The sequence below is a fragment of the Myotis brandtii genome, unplaced genomic scaffold (genome assembly GCF_000412655.1).
Source record: "Myotis brandtii unplaced genomic scaffold, ASM41265v1 scaffold24, whole genome shotgun sequence".
NCBI classification, from domain to species: Eukaryota; Metazoa; Chordata; class Mammalia; order Chiroptera; family Vespertilionidae; genus Myotis; species Myotis brandtii.
Genome location: NW_005359063.1, coordinates 947,574 through 967,266, shown reverse-complemented (window position 1 = coordinate 967,266; position 19,693 = coordinate 947,574). Strand labels below are relative to the sequence as shown.

Here is a 19,693-nt window from a genome sequence, read left to right as displayed (position 1 = left end):
CTTTTGGTGATGCCCCATTTACCAACCACCTGTAATGCCCCCTAATATGGTTTGGCCTTCTTTCCTTCCTTCCTTAGGAAGAGATGAGACCTTAAAGGATGGAAACTCTGGGAGTGAGAACACAGCCATTTAGACAAACCACAAGAAGCTGAGAGCAGCTCCTAACAGCCGGGTTTGATGGGAGTGGAGGGCACCACAGCGCTGATTAAGGGAAGGGGTACAAGTGCCACAGAAGGAGAAACTTTTGGAGTTTCAGAGACAAACTTAGTTCATTGCAGTTTTATGTGGGTCAGACTTCCTATCCTTCTTCTAGGAACTCATTTCAGCTCAAAGGGCTTGCGGGACAGAGGTACCACTGCCTGATAGCCTGACTCGTTTTCCTCATGGCCCCACGTGGGCTGGTGGATATTACTCCGTCTTCCTCAATCTGAGGCAATTGAGTTTCCAAGCCTGTGTCTCCATTGTTTGCCGCATTCCTTGTGTGACCTTCGGGTCTTGCGAGTCTTTTGGGTCTCATCTGTAAATCAGAACAGAGCTGCCTCACCAGGATGTTGTGAGGTTAGATGTAATGAGGTGGGGGAACCACTCAGCATTTCTCAGGAAGAAAGAAAATTGGCAATTTCCAAGTGGCCTGATAATTATGTTATTATAGCATAGATGAGGGATGGTTGGGAAAGTGAGAATAAGAGTGTTAGATGAGCCCGGCTGGCATGGCTCAGTGGTTGACATTGACCTATGAACCAGGAGGTCACGGTTCATTCCTGATCAGGGCATATGCCCGGGTTGTGGGCTCAATCCCCAGTGTGTGGCATGCAGGAGGCAGTCAGTCAGTGATTCTCTCTCATCATTGATGTTTCTATTTCTCTCTTCCTCTTTGAGGTCAATATAAATATCCTAAATAATAAAAGCCTAATATGCTATGTGTCCAACCATTTGACCAGTTGCTATGATGCACACTGACCACCAAGGGGCAGATGCTCCAATCAGTAGGTTAGCTTGCTGCTGGGGTCTGGCCAATTGGGACTGGGCGAGACAGGCCAGACATGCCCTGGAGCCCTCCCACAGTCCTTCCCTGTTCCCGATCGTGCACCGATGGGGTCCCTCGGCCTGGCCTGCGCCCTCTTGCAATCTGGGACCCCTTGGGAGGTGTCAGAGACCTGGTTTCAACCCGAACCCCACAGGCCAGGCCAAGGGATCCTGCCGGTGCACGAATCTGTGCACTGGGCCTCTAGTATATTAAAAAAAAAAAAAAAAAAAAAAAGAATGTTAGATGAACCTGGCATGCTTTGCTCATTGCATGGTGTGGGTGGTGATCACCCAGAACTGTAGCCTGAGCAATTGTTTACTTCCTCCTTTCCTTGTCAGAAACCACTGCTTTACTCAGTATCAGGTTCCTGCAGCATTTCTCACCTATACTTTAACCTTTGGGAACTGGGTGTGTTAAGTGTATTTTGGGGCCCACACTTTTAGACTAAGTGAACTTCAATAGAATGACTCAATACCTGTCAATATTTTCTTAGCCAGGAGCCAGGGAGCACGAGGCAGCAGTGACTGGGTGTTGTAGTTTCTGAAGGAGGCTTTCTAATGGTCTCCGGGGCTGGGTCCCTTCTTTCTGTGGTGGGTGCAGTTCTGGGGGGTTCGGCCTGTGGAGAATGAAAGCACTGTGGGTACCGAGCATGTGCTCAACCCCTGGAAGCACCTGTGCTCGCTTGGGACTCATCTTTGTTTGCACCTGCCACACAGGAAGCAGACAGGTCTGATGAACAGGGAGCAGAGAATGAGATTTCGTTTTGGGTGGCAAAGGGAGAACTCCAAACGCTCACAGTTCTGGTTCTGGTCAATGCCCTTGGCTAGACAGTGTTGGCTAGACTGTGGGCAGTGTTGGCACAAACTGTGGTAAAGAGCCAGTGTTTTTTTGTGCACTTTTTAAAATTATATTTCTAATTATCACAGCATGCTTTTGGAATGAGATTTCGTTTTGGGTGGCAAAGGGAGAACTCCAAACGCTCACAGTTCTGGTTCTGGTCAATGCCCTTGGCTAGACAGTATTGGCTAGACTGTGGGCAGTGTTGGCACACACTGTGGTAAAGAGCCAGTATTTTTTGTGCACTTTTTAACATTATATTACTAATTATCACAGCATGCTTTCAGTTTTGTACTTATCTCATTGTGAACCAGTAAAGACAGTTCATGACTGGCACTGGTCCGTGATGGTACGTCATGTCCCGCCCACCCAAAAAAAAAACAACGATGTAGAACATGTACATGATAATCTGCAGGCTGAGCTGGGTGAATAACAGTGTGGGGCGCTCTTCCCCTGCGGTCAGGACCCTGCCCATAAACCAGGTGTAATGTGTCCTGCCTATGGAGGTAGCCTGTTCTGGGATGAGAAGCCCCTCTTTTGTTCTTCCTGATGCAAGCTTCCCAGTTCTTTTCCTCTTCTGGTTCCTCCTCCCACCTCCTTTCCATCTCACACCCCTCAGTTGCCTGGTAGCCTCCTTTCTCCCTTGAAGCTATCTAACATGCATTCCACTCTAAGGTGTATTAGACTTTTCAATAATGTAAGCCTGTGTGGATGGGAGTTTTGAGTTTCTTTTGTGATGAGCCTATCTGTGGACAGTGCATTTGATCTTTTGTCCTTGGATGGATTGCAATCCAGTGATGTGACCATTTCATTTCTTGGAGGCCTGCCCCACAGAGTCATTTACATTGAGCTCCTAAAAGAATCTTTCTTAATCCGCCAGGCTCTTGGATTTACCCAGATCAGTTGCGATAGGAATAGTTTCACTGTGATGTCAGAGTGCCTTGTGCTTGGATGAGAATACCTGGGTAGATAAACCTAGAGGTAAACTGCAGCACGAAGTGTGGTAGCACCAAAGAAGTAAAATTTTACTTAAAAAAAAAAGACTGTCTTGAAAGACTTGGCATAGCATATTTCCCCATTTTGTTCCCTTGAGTTATCCCTGAGCTGTTTCTTCATGTGTTGATTCGTGTGTTCAGGCTTGATTATGTGTAGCGTGTGCTGGCACAGTGCTGGGCGCTGGGATGAGATGCAGCGTTAGCTTCCAAGAAGCTCACCGTCCAAAGGGAGAGGTCAGCAACACACACACACACACACACACGGAAGAAAATGACTTTTAGGACTGCTTCTGATTCTAGTCTTCTGTTAATATTTAAGCTGGAAAATACCTCAGAAGAAGGTGTATGATGTGTGCTTTTTTTTACCCCATTTTAGAGAGAAAGGTTGGTTAAGGTTCAAAAGCTTTTTAAAGTTTGAAAGTTGGAGCACTTGCTGGCTGGACACAGGAGCTTATGGAGTGGCCAGGTGCCTGTGCGGGGTGAGCTAAGACTTCTGTAAAGCCCTACCTCTTCCCCATGAGTCCCTGCCACAGTACCTGACACTATTACTTTTTCCAGTTAAGTCTTCAAAGACTTGCATTAAAATATAGACACTTTTAGGTGGGGAATCCTAATGCCAAGTTCATAGCCTAATAGTTTAATAATCCGCTTAACAAAGTAAACAGTTTTGTGTAAGTGTTTTTTCTAGTACTGTAGGGAGTTTTTCAAGGGTGCCTGAGGGAAGAAATTATAGAGCATAGGGTGTAGAACTTGGCATGCTTCACAGTTTAAAAAGCTCATCTTGTGGAATATATTGAATGAATATCTTTTATATGCCGGGCACAGTCTGCAGCCCTCCGAGAGGGATTCTAAGACCCAAAAGACACAGTATCTGCCTATAAAGAGACTATATTCTCTTATGAAAAACAAATGCATCTGTATTAGAATGTCTATTCACATGATAACAAGTAGTGCCAGGCAGGGAGTGAATTCCTAATCCAAAGCACTGTAAGATTTGAGACGAGGAGACCCACCTCCAGCTGGGCTGATACTGGAGAAGTGTCACAAAGGAGGTGAGATTTTGAGTGGGCTGGGAGATGAAAGCGAGGATTTGGGCAAAAGAGAACAGAGCACGCACTTGAGGGAGGAGCTGAGGGACAGGTTGGGTGGAGACAGCAGAGGCAGGTGAGGTTTGCGGACAGTGGGTGTATAGACCACTTTGTTTGGCAGGAAGGGTCAACAGAACAAAGGGATGAGAAGGTATACTGGGGAGATGGTGGAACATCTCCATTTCCTTTTTGGGATTTCAGACTTGGTTCCACAGGCCTTGAGGATCCAGGGAAAGGTGATGAGCAGAAGAGGGACAGGATCACCATTGTGCTTTAGACAATTGCAGCTTAGTGGTGAAATGCTGAATGGCTCAGGGGAGTGGAACTCTGGAGTCAGAGGTCAGCTGTGAGGTTAATATACTTGACAGAAATAAAGGAGATGCTCATACAGGTGACAGGAAGTGACAGAAGTAAGAGTCATTCGGAAGAAAGAACGTAACTCCAATCCTCTGGCCATATACCACCGCTTTGCTAATGCAAGAAATAGGAGGTATAGCCTAGCCATTATGATGATTGTCTTTGGAGTCAGGGTCAGACACACTTGGTACAAATCCCCAACTCTTTCACAACTAATTTTGTGACATCGAGCAAGTTACTGAACCTCTCCAAGCCCCAGTTTTCTCACAAGTAAAATGAGGTGAGGGATATATACCTCATAGGGATGTTGCAAAGATCAATTGAGAATAAGATGATTACTGTAGTGATGGTTGCCCAATAATAGACAGGCAAACATACCATTGCTGTATTCCTAAGAACTTGAGGATTACACTCTTTTTAAATTTTTTTTAAATTAAGCTAATCAAGTATCCAATACTCATCCCATTTCCCCCCCTATCCCAACTACAAGGTAACCCAGTGAATTTGTGTGTTTCTGGTATTTTAGTGTCAGGCCATGTGTTCTGAATGCCTCATTTCTTCCTCTCTTTTGCTTTCTGAATAGCAGGACAAAGACATTTTGTTTAAAACCTAAATAATGGGCCTCATTGTAGTTTGGCAAATAACTTGGATCTCAAGAACAAAACAAAACACGGTCACCTATCTGCTGCTGCCTTGCCTGCCACTGGCTGGCTCAGTTGGCCTTCATTTGTTCAGTCATTCACCAGTTGTGTACCAGGCACTATACAAGGCATGACAGGGATATAAGGGTAGTTGAGATACTCTTGAGGGATCTCCCAGTTTACCATGAGAGAGAAGATATGTATACGCAAGGCGAGGTTGCAGAATAGACATAAAATACATAGCTGGATAGACTTTAGTAAGGGTTTGGTTTTATCTCTGGGAAGGAGGGCACAACATGATGGTCACTCAGGGCTGGGTTTCCAGGGAGCAGAGAAAGAAGAATTAGAGGCTCTGCTTATCCTTTGTTCTTGGTGAGTGGAAAGGAGGAAGGTAGCCGGAGAAGTTGGGTGTTCCATGGAGACCCTGACCATCAGCACTTGGCTCGGTTTGTCTGATTATTATGTGACTGCTTTATTTCCTAAGGGAGATAAACTGAATATAAGTGAAAAACTGAACATAAAGTCCCTCACACCACTCACTGGCTTCTTACAATGACACTCAAGAGAAATTGCTTTCTAGTCCTAGCTATTGTTTGTTTGTTTTCCACTGAATGGACACTGTGAGTTCTATAAGTGACCAGATTTCTGCTTTCACGTTGGCTGCTAGAGAAGTTGATTCAAGCTTGTGCCCACCTGCTATAAGACTAGCCTCCTATAATGTGTTTTTCTATTAGCCTTGATTCCGGCTCTGTTATAAGTTCTTATTCTTGTTCGGTTTCCTTCCCCTCCCCACCCTCTCCCTCTCCATTCATATGATCAGATGTATGTTATATGCATCTGCCTCATCTACTGTAATTCCTTTCTGGAACAATGAGGAAGGTAACAAAAGGAAGAATGGCTTCCTCAAAATTTCAGCCTGCTCCTGGGCCTAACTCTGCACAAAAATAACAGTCGAAGTGCAGAGGGAAGGAAAGGAAACGAAGCTGCAGGAACATCTAGCCCATGATTTTCATGACAATAATCTTGAGCAAGGCTTTGTAGCCTTGAGGTCAATTGCTCCCCTCCCCAGCCTCTGGTTCCTTTGCTGCGTGGTGGAAAGCCAGCACCCTCGGAGGTATTTTCCATATTCTTGACTCTGTGATGTCACCAAGAGAACTGGTGGAGTTTAACAGGGCACGTGGTTTCGGCCAATAGTGACCTCACCTCTTATGCCCGCGGCAAGGCCACTGGAACAGGAAGTCTGAGCAGGTGGTTTTCCTCCCCCTCCAGAGTCACTGTGACCCTCTTTTGCCCTTCTTACTAAATAGCCAAGGGAGTGGCTGTTCAGGAGGGAGCCTGCTCAACTCATTTTTCTCCCTTCACTCCCAACTTACTCTCACCCTGGGTCTGTCCAGTCCTTCCAGCAGGGAATCATGGTCTAGAGAATTTTTCCCACTCCTCTCAGCCATCTCCAGGCTTCTCACCTCCCACCTTCTTCTGGATCTGTGTGTGTCCTTGTCCCTCTTGTATATGAACAAGAACTCACCTGGCCAGCGTGGAGAGTTGGGCCGAAAGTTATCAGTAAGTTGCCCAAATCCTTCAGCCTTCCTGCACAGAATCTCGTAGATCTGCTGTTCCTTCTGTTTCTTCTGAGTCACTTGTCTCACCTGCATCTTCTCTTTGGTGTTTGCTACCTGAGTTAGAGTAAGCACTGCTGTTGTGGCCCTGGCCTACGGAACCAGGCCCTAAAACTCTTTGGAGCTATATTTCAGCAACGATGTTTCCTCCTTGAGATCATTTGCTCATTTTTGTCTGCATCTGATGTTAGCTCCTGACTTTGAGACAAGTTCATTTCTATACATTTAAATGGTGAACCCCTGTGCGCCTGGCACCATGATATAAACTTCAGGACTTCCGATGGTTCTTTTGACTTGTCTCATGCTGATCTTTCATTTCTGTTCTTCCATTTCCTTTGCTTCCCTGCTTAATCATTTCTAGGCTCAACTCCCCTTCCCTTCCTGCCAGTGTGATCTTACAAACTTCCTCTCCTATCCTGTCTTAATAGCTTTTGGCTTCAGAGGCATGATTTATGCTTCCACAAAGGGTGAGGTTTTATTCTCTGCATCATTGTTTCTTTGCAGTCCCAGCGTGGCAGATCCAGCTTCCACCATGATTGATTCGTCCCAGGAAAACTCCAGGAACTCCGCTGCCTCTTCAGCTAAGGTAGACTGAGTTCAGACTTCGGAACTCTTACTTTTGGCAGGAATGCCATTTTTCTCATTTTATCAAAGCAATGTGAAATAAAGAAGATTTTGTAGTACCTTTTTTGTACCAGATACAGATAATGTTTACTATTTAACATAGAAGTCACTCGTGTGGTGGGGAAGTTAATGAATACCATGTTATTGGTATATCATGTTGAAGACCCAAATTTCTTGCCCTAGGGAAGAAAAAGTTTGAAGCTATTGGGGGCTGCTTGTTTTAAGCTTACGGAATGTGGCTTGTTAGTGCCATGTGAATTCTTATTCCTATCATAGCTTCCTGACTCTGTTAGAGGTCGGCTTGGGGGAGGGAATTGCCAATATAGACAGTAAGCATTGATATTTAGTCTTATGTTAATTTAAAAATTCTGTTTACTGATACCCTTTTTTCATTATAAGTGATAATTATAATAGTGACTATAAATACTTCAAAATATCTTGATAAGTTTCTTTTAAATCCTTATAGAAAAGGTCAATTCCAATTATATTTAGTACAGATTTCTAGCACAATGAGAGTCTCACTGGTAGAAAGAGCACTGGTGGGAACCTGCCCTTATTAGAGTTTCAGGTTTACCTTGACCGTGACCAGCTCTTTGATATATCCAGGCCCAAGTTTTCTCACCTCTGTCAAATGTGAAATATAGATTTGAATGCCTGGTTCTAGTCCAATGTTATAGAACTCTGGAATTGAGTATATTTTATATAATAGTTTTATCTTTTAGTATGACATATATAGTAATGTTACCCTGATTAACCATGGTAAACATTTTTCAAACATGCCAGATAGATTTTACTGGATAAAACTATCAAGTATTGGAGCTAAGAAGCATTTGCTAACACTGAGTTGCTGTTATGACATTGAAAATGAGTTTAATAAACAATGTTTTTCCCCCAGCAAAGGAAGAATCCATTTAATAGCTCCAAGTTGCCAGAAGATCACTTATCTCAACAAACCAAAAACGAGCAGTCAAGAAATGGAAGGACTGGTTTCTTTCAGACTTCAAAAGAGGGTAAATATTATTTTTATGGACTAGATATTTTTATCTGTGTTATCTGTGAGAAGGGAAATTCTCAGAGTTCCTTTAACTAAAATAACTTTTTAGACAAGGTGGAAGGTCCTGATGGTTTTCTTATTCTGCTATGCCCATTGGTTTCCTGACGGAGGGAAGGAAGCAGAAACTTTAGAGGCTGGAGGTTCGTGCATTCCAGTCTTGGAGCTGACACTGGTGTAACCTTTATGCCTCGGGTTCCCCCTCAATGAACTGGGAAATTTTTGGACCAGAGGCAGTCAGTCACTCATTGACAGCATTTATTGGACGTCTACCATATGTAGGCACAGTTCTGTTGAAAATGTAAAGTTTGCCTCAAAAGAAAAAGGCCACTTGCCAATGTCATGATCTTCTAACCTGTAATCATGAGCCCAGTCCCCCAGGAGCATTAGGTCAGGTTTGTGACTTAACTAATTTAAGTCTGCCTCTTACGGAATTTACCATTCTCCCTAAGAGAAAATGCTAGACAAAGTAACTGTAAGAAAATTTCACAAACATTAAAGATTGGACAAAGGGTAGAAAATTAACAACTGAAAGTGAAGTTAGAACTTGCAGTTAGCCTGTTTTAATATTATTGTATTTTCTTTTTTTTTTTTTTTAATCCTCACCCAAGGATATGTTTTTATTGATTTTTAGAGGAGGGGAGAGACAGAGACAGAGAGAGAAAGAAAGAAATATAGAGAGAGAAACATTGATCTGTTGCCTCAAGTACCCACCCTGACCAGGGATCAAACCCAAAACCTTTTGATGGATGGGATGACATTCCAGCCAACTGAGCCACACCAGCCTTGGCAATATTAGTGTGTTTTTCCCCCTGTCCATTGGGACTACTTTACATAGCATAAAATATTATACAGAAAAAAGTCACTGGAATACATTACCTTTTTAAACATTTGACAAAATAGATTTTTGTTCTAGGTATTGAGTTTTATTTTATTTGAGTTCATTTTTCTGGTTTTCACGTATAAATTAATGAAGTGACATCTGTGTTTTTCCTTCGCCTCCATGAGGAATTTTTTTAAATTTTTTTTTTGTAAAAACATTTTTATTGAGTATAAACTACCACAAAGCATGTGTGTAAATAACAGTAATCTTAAGAGTACAGTTCAATGAAGTACATGCATGCTAAAAAGGCTTTTTAATTAGGTCGGCATTTATACCACATACTTTATTGTCTTTAATATTTTAATACTTTTGCTAAATATAGATAAAGTTTCTGATAGGTATTTTAAATTATACATTACTCTCCACCAATAATGAAAAGAACCTAATGTGTTATAATTTTCAGGTGAATTATCAGGGTCCAAAGAAAAGTCATCTATCCTGGATATTTCAAGCCAAAAGTTAGAGAAACCAAAGCAGACTTTTCCAGGCCCCGAGAGTGGATCCCACATCAAACCTCCAATCCCTAAAGCCAGGAAAATGATCAACAAATCGCATGATCTAAAGCAGGACAATAACCAGTCCTTTCCTGGACAAAGGACAGACTCCCTGAAGGCCAGAGGGGCTCCGAGGGGGATCCTGAAGCGCAACTCCAGCTCCAGCAGCACGGACTCAGACACTGTTCGTTTCCACCAGAGCTTTGAACCCAAAAGCAAGATTGGGTCACCGGGCCTAACCATCCACGAGAGGATCTCCGAGAAGGAGCATTCTTTAGAAGACGAGTCCTCCTCCGGCGCACAGGAGCCACTGAAGCAAGTGAGGTTCTCTGCGGTGAAGGAGGAGCTCCCACCGAGTCCTGGGCTCATCCAAGGCCGGGAAGTGGGAGAGTTCAGTGTTTTAGAATCCAACAGGTTGAAGAATGGGACAGAAGATGCCGGGGACCAGAATGAGTTCTGGAAGGACCCTACGCCCTCACAGTACAGAGAGCCTTTGCCCTTACCTCGATCAGCCTCAAGCCCAAGTGCATTGAAACACGAAACACATCAGCCAAAGACTTCTGGTCCTTTTCCAAGTAACGGGCAGCCTTCTCCCTCGGAAGTTTTACCTGCAAGACCACAGTCCAGTGAGAATTCACCCACCATCAGTGAACACAAAGCTAAATCGTCAGAATTATCAAGGCTTGAATCGGAATTGTCCAAAAGCCCTGCTGGTAAGAGAGTTGTCACTACCAGGTTCTAAGCACTGACCAGTGGGCTTGGAACGGCTAGGCCGGCCAGCCTTGTAGAAGCTGCATTTGGCCTCCTGGCCATTCCAGCGGGGATTCAGGCAGATGCCGCTGGGGGATGGTTATACCTCTTCATGGGTTTGTAGGTTTTCCTCAACCACCTAATAATGAAAAGAACCTGGATAGCACAGTTCCTGGCCCATTATGTTTTAACCTAAAAATGTAATCATATCAATTATTTAAACAAATTACTATGTGTTGAGTTATATCAAGGTTTTTATACAGGGTGAGATTAAAAGATATGCTAACAACTTTTTAATGGAGTATATATATATTATTATTACTTACCTAGTTCAAATGTCAATTACCATTTAACCCAACTTTGGTTTCTCTTTTTATCACAAGAGGAACTTCAATTTCTTATCCTCAAAGGATAGGAAAGTAGATGTTGAGCACTTACTGTGGCCTGCGCAGGGCCTCTAGCCATTTGTTCTTGTCCTTTAAAAACTCCAAAGGAACTTTCTCTTCCAGCTGGTGTGAGTTGAGAAGCAATAAGAATGCTGCCTTTCCTGCCAAATAGCTAACTAGCTCTCTCTCTCGAAGATTCTACAACTCTCAGGGGATGCCTCAAACTGCTTTCCCATACTTATATGATTACTTCATAATTCTTATGTTTTAAAAAACAGAAACACTGATGAAAATCATTCTGTGTACTCTCACCCATCTTCAATAAGTCTTCTTCTAACCCTATGATTATTTCTCTCTTTTTTAAAATATATTTTTATTGATTTCAGAGAGGAAGGGAGAGGGAGAAAGAGATAGAAACATCATTGTGAGAGAGAATCATTGATCAGCTGCCTCCTGCACGCCTCACACTGGAAATCAAGCCCATAACCCGGGCATGCGCCCTTGACCGGAATTGAACCTGGGACAGTCCGCTGCTCTGTCCACTGAGCTCAACTGGCCAGGGCTGTGGTTATTTCTTTATTGTCAGGAATACTTACAGTAACAACAGTCAAGTTTCTAACCCATAAGCTCACACTCTTCCTTATTAGTCAGTATTAAGTTAACCCCAGGTCACTTTTGCTCAGCTCTACAGTTTTCATAGTTGTTCAGAAAACTACTTTTTAAAGGTCAAAGCATTTTCACCACCCCTACCCCTGGACATTTAAAATCATTTGAACAGAACAGAATTTTTTAAATTAAAAATTCAACAGGTGCTTCTTCAAGAAATAAAGGCATTCAAGGAAATTATGAAAGTTTGAGTAATTATTAGCAAATAATTGGATGACACTTACTTAAATGTTTGTTCAAAAGATGAAGGATATTTCTTTGCTAATATTTTCCATTATTATAATCCATAGAAGAAGTATGGTAAACCTTTTCTGTTTTCAGACTGCACCTGCTTTCAAAGAATATCTTTGACATTTTGTATTAACTACTTATTTGTGCTTTCTGACTTTTAAATAGAAACCGACCATGAACGTTGGGGGGAAGCCATCATCAGTTTGACAGGCCTTCTGGCCTCAGAGCTTATAAACAAAGTCCTGCTTTTCTCCTGCTTACCACAAAAATATAAAGTAAAAAATGGAGCATAAAAAGAATCAGGACCAAAAAAAAAAGTAAAATCTCTGTAAATTATAAGGGTTTGACTTTAGCTCTGAGCTTCAGGAAGTAAACACCACACTCATCCTGGAGAAAACACAAAACAAAAGAATTCCTTAGAGAAAACAAAACATTACCTGGCATCCAATTTTTACAGTAACTGTTCTTATTTTAAAAGTAATAAACTTTCATTGTAAAACATTTTAAAAGGAGAAACGCCCTAGGATGGGCAGAGCCAGCTGCTGATAAATGGTTCAATACCTCAATAGCTAAAATATATGGGATCCAGAAATGAAGGGATAGAAGCAATATTGGCTTCTCTTACCATCACTCCCTGTAACTCACTTTATTTAAAAAATAAAGAAGAAAAAATGCACACAGAATAAAACAAATATCACCTGTGATGTCATTACCCATTATTTGAACTATTGCTAACATTTTTTTTGTAGAGCCTTTCAATAATTTTCAGGCATAAATACAATTTTTAATTATGTTTATACTGCCTGGACTTCTTTTTTCAGCAACAGTATATTACAAATATTTTTTCATCTTTGAGTAGTTTCTTGTTAAACAGACTAACAGAATTCTTATAGATTTCTCAAATAAACTTCACAATTATTACTATATTTAATAGTACAAAGTGTAGGTAAAGAAGCAAACCAATACCTACTATGTGCCAATTACTGTATAAGACTTTGGTTTTTTTAAAATATTTAACCAGAGTTGATGAATAAAAATAAAAATATAATTTTATTAACTAATATGCCCTCTAGTGCATTTAAATGTAGCTGACTTCATAAAAATTCAGCTCACATAATCTTCAGGAACAAGTATTACTTAGCGTAGCATCGATAAGGAAGAGGGGAAAAGGCAGAAACACCTGAATCTTAACTAAAGAGGAAGAATGTCTGAGTTCCCTTATCTAAATGTACCCTGTGCCCTGTGATTAAAGCTCAGAAAGGACTCTCTCTGCTTTTTTGATGGCTTAGAAAGAAGTTAAATATTTTTCTCTAGCCTCTTAGCCAACATCAGGTAGAGATCACATTCTCCATCAGTCCTCATTTTAGTTTATTTGGCTCATAAAAACTACTTGTAAGTCACAAATTATAGGAGAGGGATTAGGGATAATGAAAGGGATTCTTGAGATCATGGTCCTAAAACTCCAGCGTGTAAGACAGTGGCAGGGATAGTTATTAGTAAAGATTCCTGGGCCCATCTTCAGAGATTCTGGTTTAATAGATCAGGAGTGTGACCCAGGAGTGCAAATATCCTCATCATTGCATTCTACTATTCTGGAGGGAACTCATTGTTTAATCTTCCTTGAAAGTTGTTTTTCCAACTCTTGACATCTCCTAAGTCTATACCTTAAACTTGGGTATAAATCCTCCAGGGTTTATGAGTGTGCTAGTGGATAGGTGGGGTCATAAAACCAACATGGTGTATCTTCCTGGAAGGTCAGTTTTATGCAAAGATTTGAAAGTGAGAGAAAATGAATATATAAAATGTAACATGGAGCAGAATACAAAATTTACATGAGTTTTTAAAATAAACCAAAGACTTCAAAGAAATTTTCCCACTTTGGTGTATACCCCTACTTTCAGGAGTCTACATGTCTCTTCTTTCACTGTGTCAGAAGGCATCTTTGGCAGAATATTTTAATTAGTAAGGTTTACATTATAACCCCCGCAAAAGGCTGATATAAAAAGCTAGTAGTGTGGAGCATGTAAATACATAGTGCCTTTTTTAAAGATACTGTGAGTGGTTGAATAATAATTCTTTAAGCATTCTCTTTTCTTATTTAGAAAAGCATTTCTCTATTGCAGATGAACGGTCTCATGTTGAGCCTGAGCCTTCTCAGGTGCCAGATCGCAGCTCTAGAGACCATCAGCAAGGTAAGCCTCCTCTTCTCAAGGCCCTAAAAGCTAAGACATTCTCACGCTCTGGTCCACATGCCACTGAGATAAGGAAGACAACTGATGATTCCATATCTAAAGTCCTAGACTGGTTTAACCGAAGTTCTCATTTAGATGACAATAAGTCACCTCTCCAACATCCCCAAGGAATAGAGCCCAAAGAAAAAGCAGACTCAAAATCACAGGCTGCTATTGCCTTCGTGACAGATGACATCAGTCTAAAAGACAATGGCTCAAAGGCTCTGCTCTCCACCAAAGTTGAATTGACGCCTATGGGGTCTGATTCGATGTTCCGGGCAGAGGGACATGTGCTGCCTCCTGGAAATTGCCAAGATAGTAATGTGGATATCAATCCCAAATCTATTCATTTGTCCCAACAAGGCAAGGAAGGTCCAGGCATATCGCAACCATTTGAAACTTACAGTCCAAATCAAGGGAGTAAAACTATGGACTATAGCCAAGCTTCAAAAAACAGAGACGCAGGAAATGGGATACCTCACCGAACGAGTAACTATCCCTACAGTGCTCTCAGTAAATCTGATGCAGCAGACCAAGTTCCATGCAACATTAAGGATGTTGGCAGCTTAGGTGAAGAAGAGCCCAAGCTTCGTGTTTATGAAAAAGAGAGAGGAAACTCAGAGGTGAATTTTGACTCTGCAAAAATCGTCAAAGAACCAAGTTCAAAAGACAACACGAAGGCAGGGGGAGAGAGTAAAGGAGGAGATACTTATATCCCGAAAGCTTCAGTAGAGCCAGAGAATATTGAGTTGCTCCCTGGAGCTGCCAGCAACAAGTCTCCTTGGAAGAAGCCTGAGGTCCAACTACCACAAGAAGCTGGTAAGGTTCCCGAGAAACAAGTGCAAAGAGAGAAGTACAAAAGAGTGAGTGACAGAATATCCTTTTGGGAAGGTGAGAAGGCTGCAGCCAGATTCACTCAGAAGGAACCCACATCTTCGCACAGTCAGGGACAACCTTCTGCTACAGCCTATCAGCCTGGGAGGTCCATGGACAATATATCTACAGGCCAGAATGAATATAATCAGGTCACTGCCAAAAAAGTGGTCCTAGATGAGGATGGCCAAGTAGCTCATATCTCCAGTTTTTATTCCTTAAATAAACCTGAAGAGACCAGGGCCCACATGTCAGGTCCATCCAAAAATTACCCTTCTGCTGACCAACCAGATAAAGTGTCTCTGTTTCAGAATAAGATAAATGAGCCTGTAAAAAGACTGCCAGTGGCGGACAGTTCGCATTCTGGAAGAGACATCTCTTCGCTGGTACTGCAGCATCCTTCAAATGCCGGGAGTGAAATACCTGCTTCTTTGGAGAAAGACAGATCTCTAATTGCTGAATCAAATCCCAACTTTAAAGTTATGTCCCTAAAAGAAAGAATGGATGAACCCAGTACAGAACAGGTTTATAATCACTCTCAATTTGAGAATTTGAGAAAGTTTTGGGACTTAGGAGCCAACTCCAACATTCAGGATAATGTTGAGAAAAATACCACCAAAACAAGCCAAAAAGATTCTGTGCCTTTTAACAGCCAGAAACACAAAGAACCCCATGACCTCAAATCATCAGGAGAAAATGCCCATGAAATCGAGACATTTCTAAGCCCCGCAAAAGTTCCAGCAGCAGAGGAAATAGAGGGAATAAATTCAAAGTGCACACTCCAGGTATTACCTCATGAAAGCACATTTCCATTGAAACCACCCACAAAGTCCACTCATCAGTTGCCAGGAAATGAGTCATCAAAAGAAAATGTGCAAAAGAATATGGAATGGTTGGTTACGCCAGTGTTCAAGGAAGAAAAGGATTGCTCAGACCAAGAGGTTCAAGAATCCATAGTGAAAACACACGTTTTGTCTAAAAACTACAAAGACACTTTTAATGACAGCTTACAGAAGCTACTTTCAGAAGCTTCGTCACCAGCAATCCCACCTTCTGGTGAAAAAGTTCACGGAAAACAAGTGCTTGAACCAGGTGCTTCTGAAAATAGGACATGGCCTCAGAAGACAGATACTGAGGAAGCAGCCAAAGAACCTTTGGACATCATTAATGAGCAGGTAGACAAAACAGTAGCTCCTCCGAAGGTCAAACCAAGCACTTGGGCTGCCAGTCTAGATAAACTCCTGAAGGAAGGAACTGGGACTTTACCCTCTCCCTTGCAAACTAAGTTGGAACCCATCACCCCTCGGATCAACTCTGAGCCTGGAGAAAAGAGAGTTTTTGAAAAAGGTGTAGAACGCAGTCACAACTCAACAGCCCACCAGAGAGAGATCATAGCTCCTTTTCCAGGGGGGCAAGAAACTCTCGGAAAGACAGCTCTCCCCCCGCAAACGGAAAGTGGTGAGTACCAGCTAAACTCGGAAAACTTGTTTCAGATGGCTGCAGGAGGTTCTCACCCAGTGAACCAACCTCCCCATCTTCACAGAAAGGGTTCTTTGGGAATTGAAGCCAAATCTCCCCAAGATATGCCTTCTTCTAGCGATGCTCATCTTGCTCCCCAGGATATGGCACTTCCTCCGCGAAGAGAAGTTTCAGAGACGGTGGAAAAAGTCATTGTTCCACCCAGATCTGCCTTGAATGATGTAAATGTTGTGTTACAAAAGCTGCTTAGGGAAGCTACGTTGAGTTATCCGGTTGGGAGGGAAGTCGTTCCTGGAGAAGTAAAAGCAGAATTTCCGGAAGGAGTACAAGCAGCAGGTCGCCTCCAAAGTTCTCCCGGAGTTATCCCACCATCGGCTGCAGTGGACATTACAGTCCCAGACAGAAAGGATGCTGACTCCTTCAGTGTAGCAGCTCCTGATAAAACTCATGACATTGCCTCTCATTTAGCTGCCCCAGTGACTCTTTCAGAACAAATCCCTCACTCATTTGGCTCCACTGTCGCTCAGTACAGCAAAGAGTCACCTCAGGAAGTGACAGAAATTGTGAGGGAGACAATTATTCGACCTAAATCAGAGCCCCTTGAACTCAGGGCCAGCTTAGAGAAACTGCTGAAGGAAGCAACTGAGACTCTCTCCTCAAAATCTGAAAGCAACACAGGGATGCCCTCTCCATCCAAGTTAATAGGTTGTACTGAGGTGCCCAGGCCAGCCGCTTCTGGATTCCATCCCGAGGAAATAAAAGAGACAGTACAAAAGGCTGAGGCTCCAGCAATAACTGAGAGCGCTTTTGATATTGGTTTTGAGAAACTCCTTAGAGAAACATCTGAAGCTCCTCCTTATGAGCCCTGGGTGTCAGGGAAGGAAAGAACTCCCGAGAAGGAGACCTCCGGGTCAGGGCAGGCCAGGTTTCTGGGGAGAACCCAAGAGGCCCCTGAAATGAAGCTTAAGAGTAATGTTTTCAAATCTCGAGTCAACCCACGGGATAAAGGGTTGAGAGGAGAAGCTGTGAGTGATCTGTCAATAGATGTCGGTGGTTATGAGAGTGGAGCTGAGATCCCTGGAACCCTTTCTGTGGACCATGAAATAGGGATCATTGAAACTACAAAGCCCCCAGAGCCCAGGGAGAGTGAAACTGAAGTTGCCGGGGTTCGAGAAGGGGCTTTTCAGGAGCCTGGCTGCGGAGAGGGTCCCGACACAATTAGCGTGTCCAGAAATAGGCAACCTGTTCCTCTCCTGACCAATAAGGAAAACTCTACAAAGACAAGTAAAGTCGAACTGATTCTGGAATCACCTTACAAGAGACAAGAGGAAGAGAAAGCAGGTGTCTCTGACTCTGATTTTTCAGATGGAAACATCGGTTCTAATGCGGAAAGCTGGAGAAATACCTCCAGTGAGCATTTTGACGTTTTTAACCCATTGGTTACTTAGTTGATTTATGGAATGACGATGTAAAGGATGATAGCGCTTTCTAAATTGGAATTGATTTGCCACTCCCAAAAGTGCTAAATTCTTCTTATCACTTCAGTTCTCCCTAGCCTTTCTTCATAAAAACTACATTTCCTTTTATAATCTTTAATCAAATAAATTATATACACATAGTTTTACCCACAGGGCAGTGTTTTAAAATTTTACTTTATTCTCATGAATCAACAATAGAACTTTTCAGTTTCAAAAATATTTTTAAAGAATTTGTGTGTGGGGGGGGGGAGGGGAGTGTTAGAAGCTACCTCTAACATTCAAGCTAGTTTTCCTCCTGGAAGTAATTAGAATTTCTTTCGTAATTGGCAATCCAAACAGAGATCTCTACTAAGATTTGTGGCAAGAAATTGCCACAGATGAGCACAAATTTCCCTTTTCCGAGCAATAGTTTCCCACAGTAGTGGCTAAATACCAGGAACCAAGTGCAAGTTGGAACTTTCTTTTCCTCAGATACTTTGTGCTGAGGTTTTTTGTTGCCACGCTCTCCCTCTCGTTTTCAATTATCTTCAGCATCTTCCAGTTGGAACTTTCTTTTCCTCAGATACTTTGTGCTGAGGGGTTTTTTTGTTGCCACGCTCTCCCTCTTGTTTTCAATTATCTTTAGCATCTTCCCGTTCTAGAGTATGACTTTGGTCAAATGACTTCCCTTGGTCCCACACAAGGGCATTGCCTGGCCTGGTGAATTTCTTTGGCTCCAGCCTTGGCTAAGTGGATGAAGATCTTAATCGATTGCCACATTCATCCTAGGGGAATTGTGGGTATTGGTTTCAGCCAGGCGATAAAACATAGGGTTGTCTCAGTTTTGCTCTTCTGATCAACACAGGCGTTTTGGCCAAGAAACCCAGGAGCAAACAGGAATGAGAAGTTACCCGATTAGAGTAAATGAAGTGATAACGGATGCTCCCTAGCGGGACATGTTAACCAAAGCTGCACATGTAACGTTGATCACCTTCCTGGTAGTTTAATAGGATTTGTCATTTTCTAGCTCCCTTCAGTCTCAGAATAAATAAACTTTGCTGAGTGGCTGACTTGTGAGGTTTAGACTCCTTGGCAAGTAGCCGTAGGGCCTCTTGAAAACTGACCAAAGAATCCATCTTTAGCCCTAATTCATCAAGTTGAATCTGCTTTAACAAATGTTTCTGGTAAGAGAAGGGAAGTGAAATACCAGTCTCTGAAACCAGACATGTGCAGGAGTGTAAGTCAGCATGTTAAACCTGAAGAAGACTTTTACTAAACTATCCCCAATGAGTTTCTTCGGTAAACTGATCCATAGGAGGGGGAGAGCTTATACAATTGCACTGACGTTGGAGACTGTTGCCTAGGCAGTGGTCGGCAAACTGGGGCTCGCAAGCCACATGCAGCTCTTTGGCCCCTTGAGTGTGGCTCTTCCACAAAATACCACGTGCGGGCGCGCATGTACAGTGCGATTGAAACTTCGTGGCCCCTGCGCAAAAGTCAGTATTTTGTGGAAGAGCCACACTCAAGGGGCCAAAGAGCCGCATGTGGCTCGCAGGCCGCAGTTTGCCGACCACTGGCCTAGTGTGTATAGTTGTGTTTAGAGTATACTAGCATAACTGACTGAACAGCAAAAAGCCAATCTACAAATGAAATAACAATATTAAACAATGGCCTGGACAGAGCCCAGAGAAGTTATTTTAAAATTGTAAGTGATGTAAGAGGTACAAAAAGGTATAGTTGTAGTTTTATGTTTTAAAACAAGTAGGTGGAGTAAGGTGAGAGTAGAGGGGAACCTGGCTACAAAAGCACCACAATTTTGGTGAACAGCCTGACACTTTTGACTTGTGGTTCAATTCTCAACTAACCAATACCTCTATGTGTGCTCCTTGGGGGAAGGGAGGTGAGGGGGACTTTTGTGCTCAGATACTTTTGGAAATGCTGGGAGACTGCACATTATTAGCATTAAAGTCTCCAAGAAGGTCTGTAATGAGAACCCTTTTAAATTTG

General features: G+C 42.5%; 1 protein-coding gene across 11 annotated transcripts in view; it reads left to right on the top strand.

Annotated features, from left to right (window-relative positions):
* The window catches only part of SYTL2 (synaptotagmin-like 2), a 73,462-nt gene that overhangs the window by 19,222 nt on the left and 34,547 nt on the right, over positions 1-19,693 (top strand). For 5 of the 11 annotated variants that reach the window (XM_014540228.1, XM_014540227.1, XM_014540229.1 and 2 more), the window contains exons 4-7: positions 7,066-7,147; positions 8,081-8,195; positions 9,523-10,326; positions 13,770-17,639. In XM_014540228.1, coding sequence (XP_014395714.1) covers positions 7,066-7,147; positions 8,081-8,195; positions 9,523-10,326; positions 13,770-17,639 — 4,871 coding nt within the window. Of the gene's footprint in view, positions 1-6,195; positions 6,506-7,065; positions 7,148-8,080; positions 8,196-9,522; positions 10,327-13,769; positions 17,640-19,693 lie in introns of those variants that run through there. The other 6 variants (XM_005866867.2, XM_005866866.2, XM_005866868.2 and 3 more) reach the window with 3 other exon arrangements.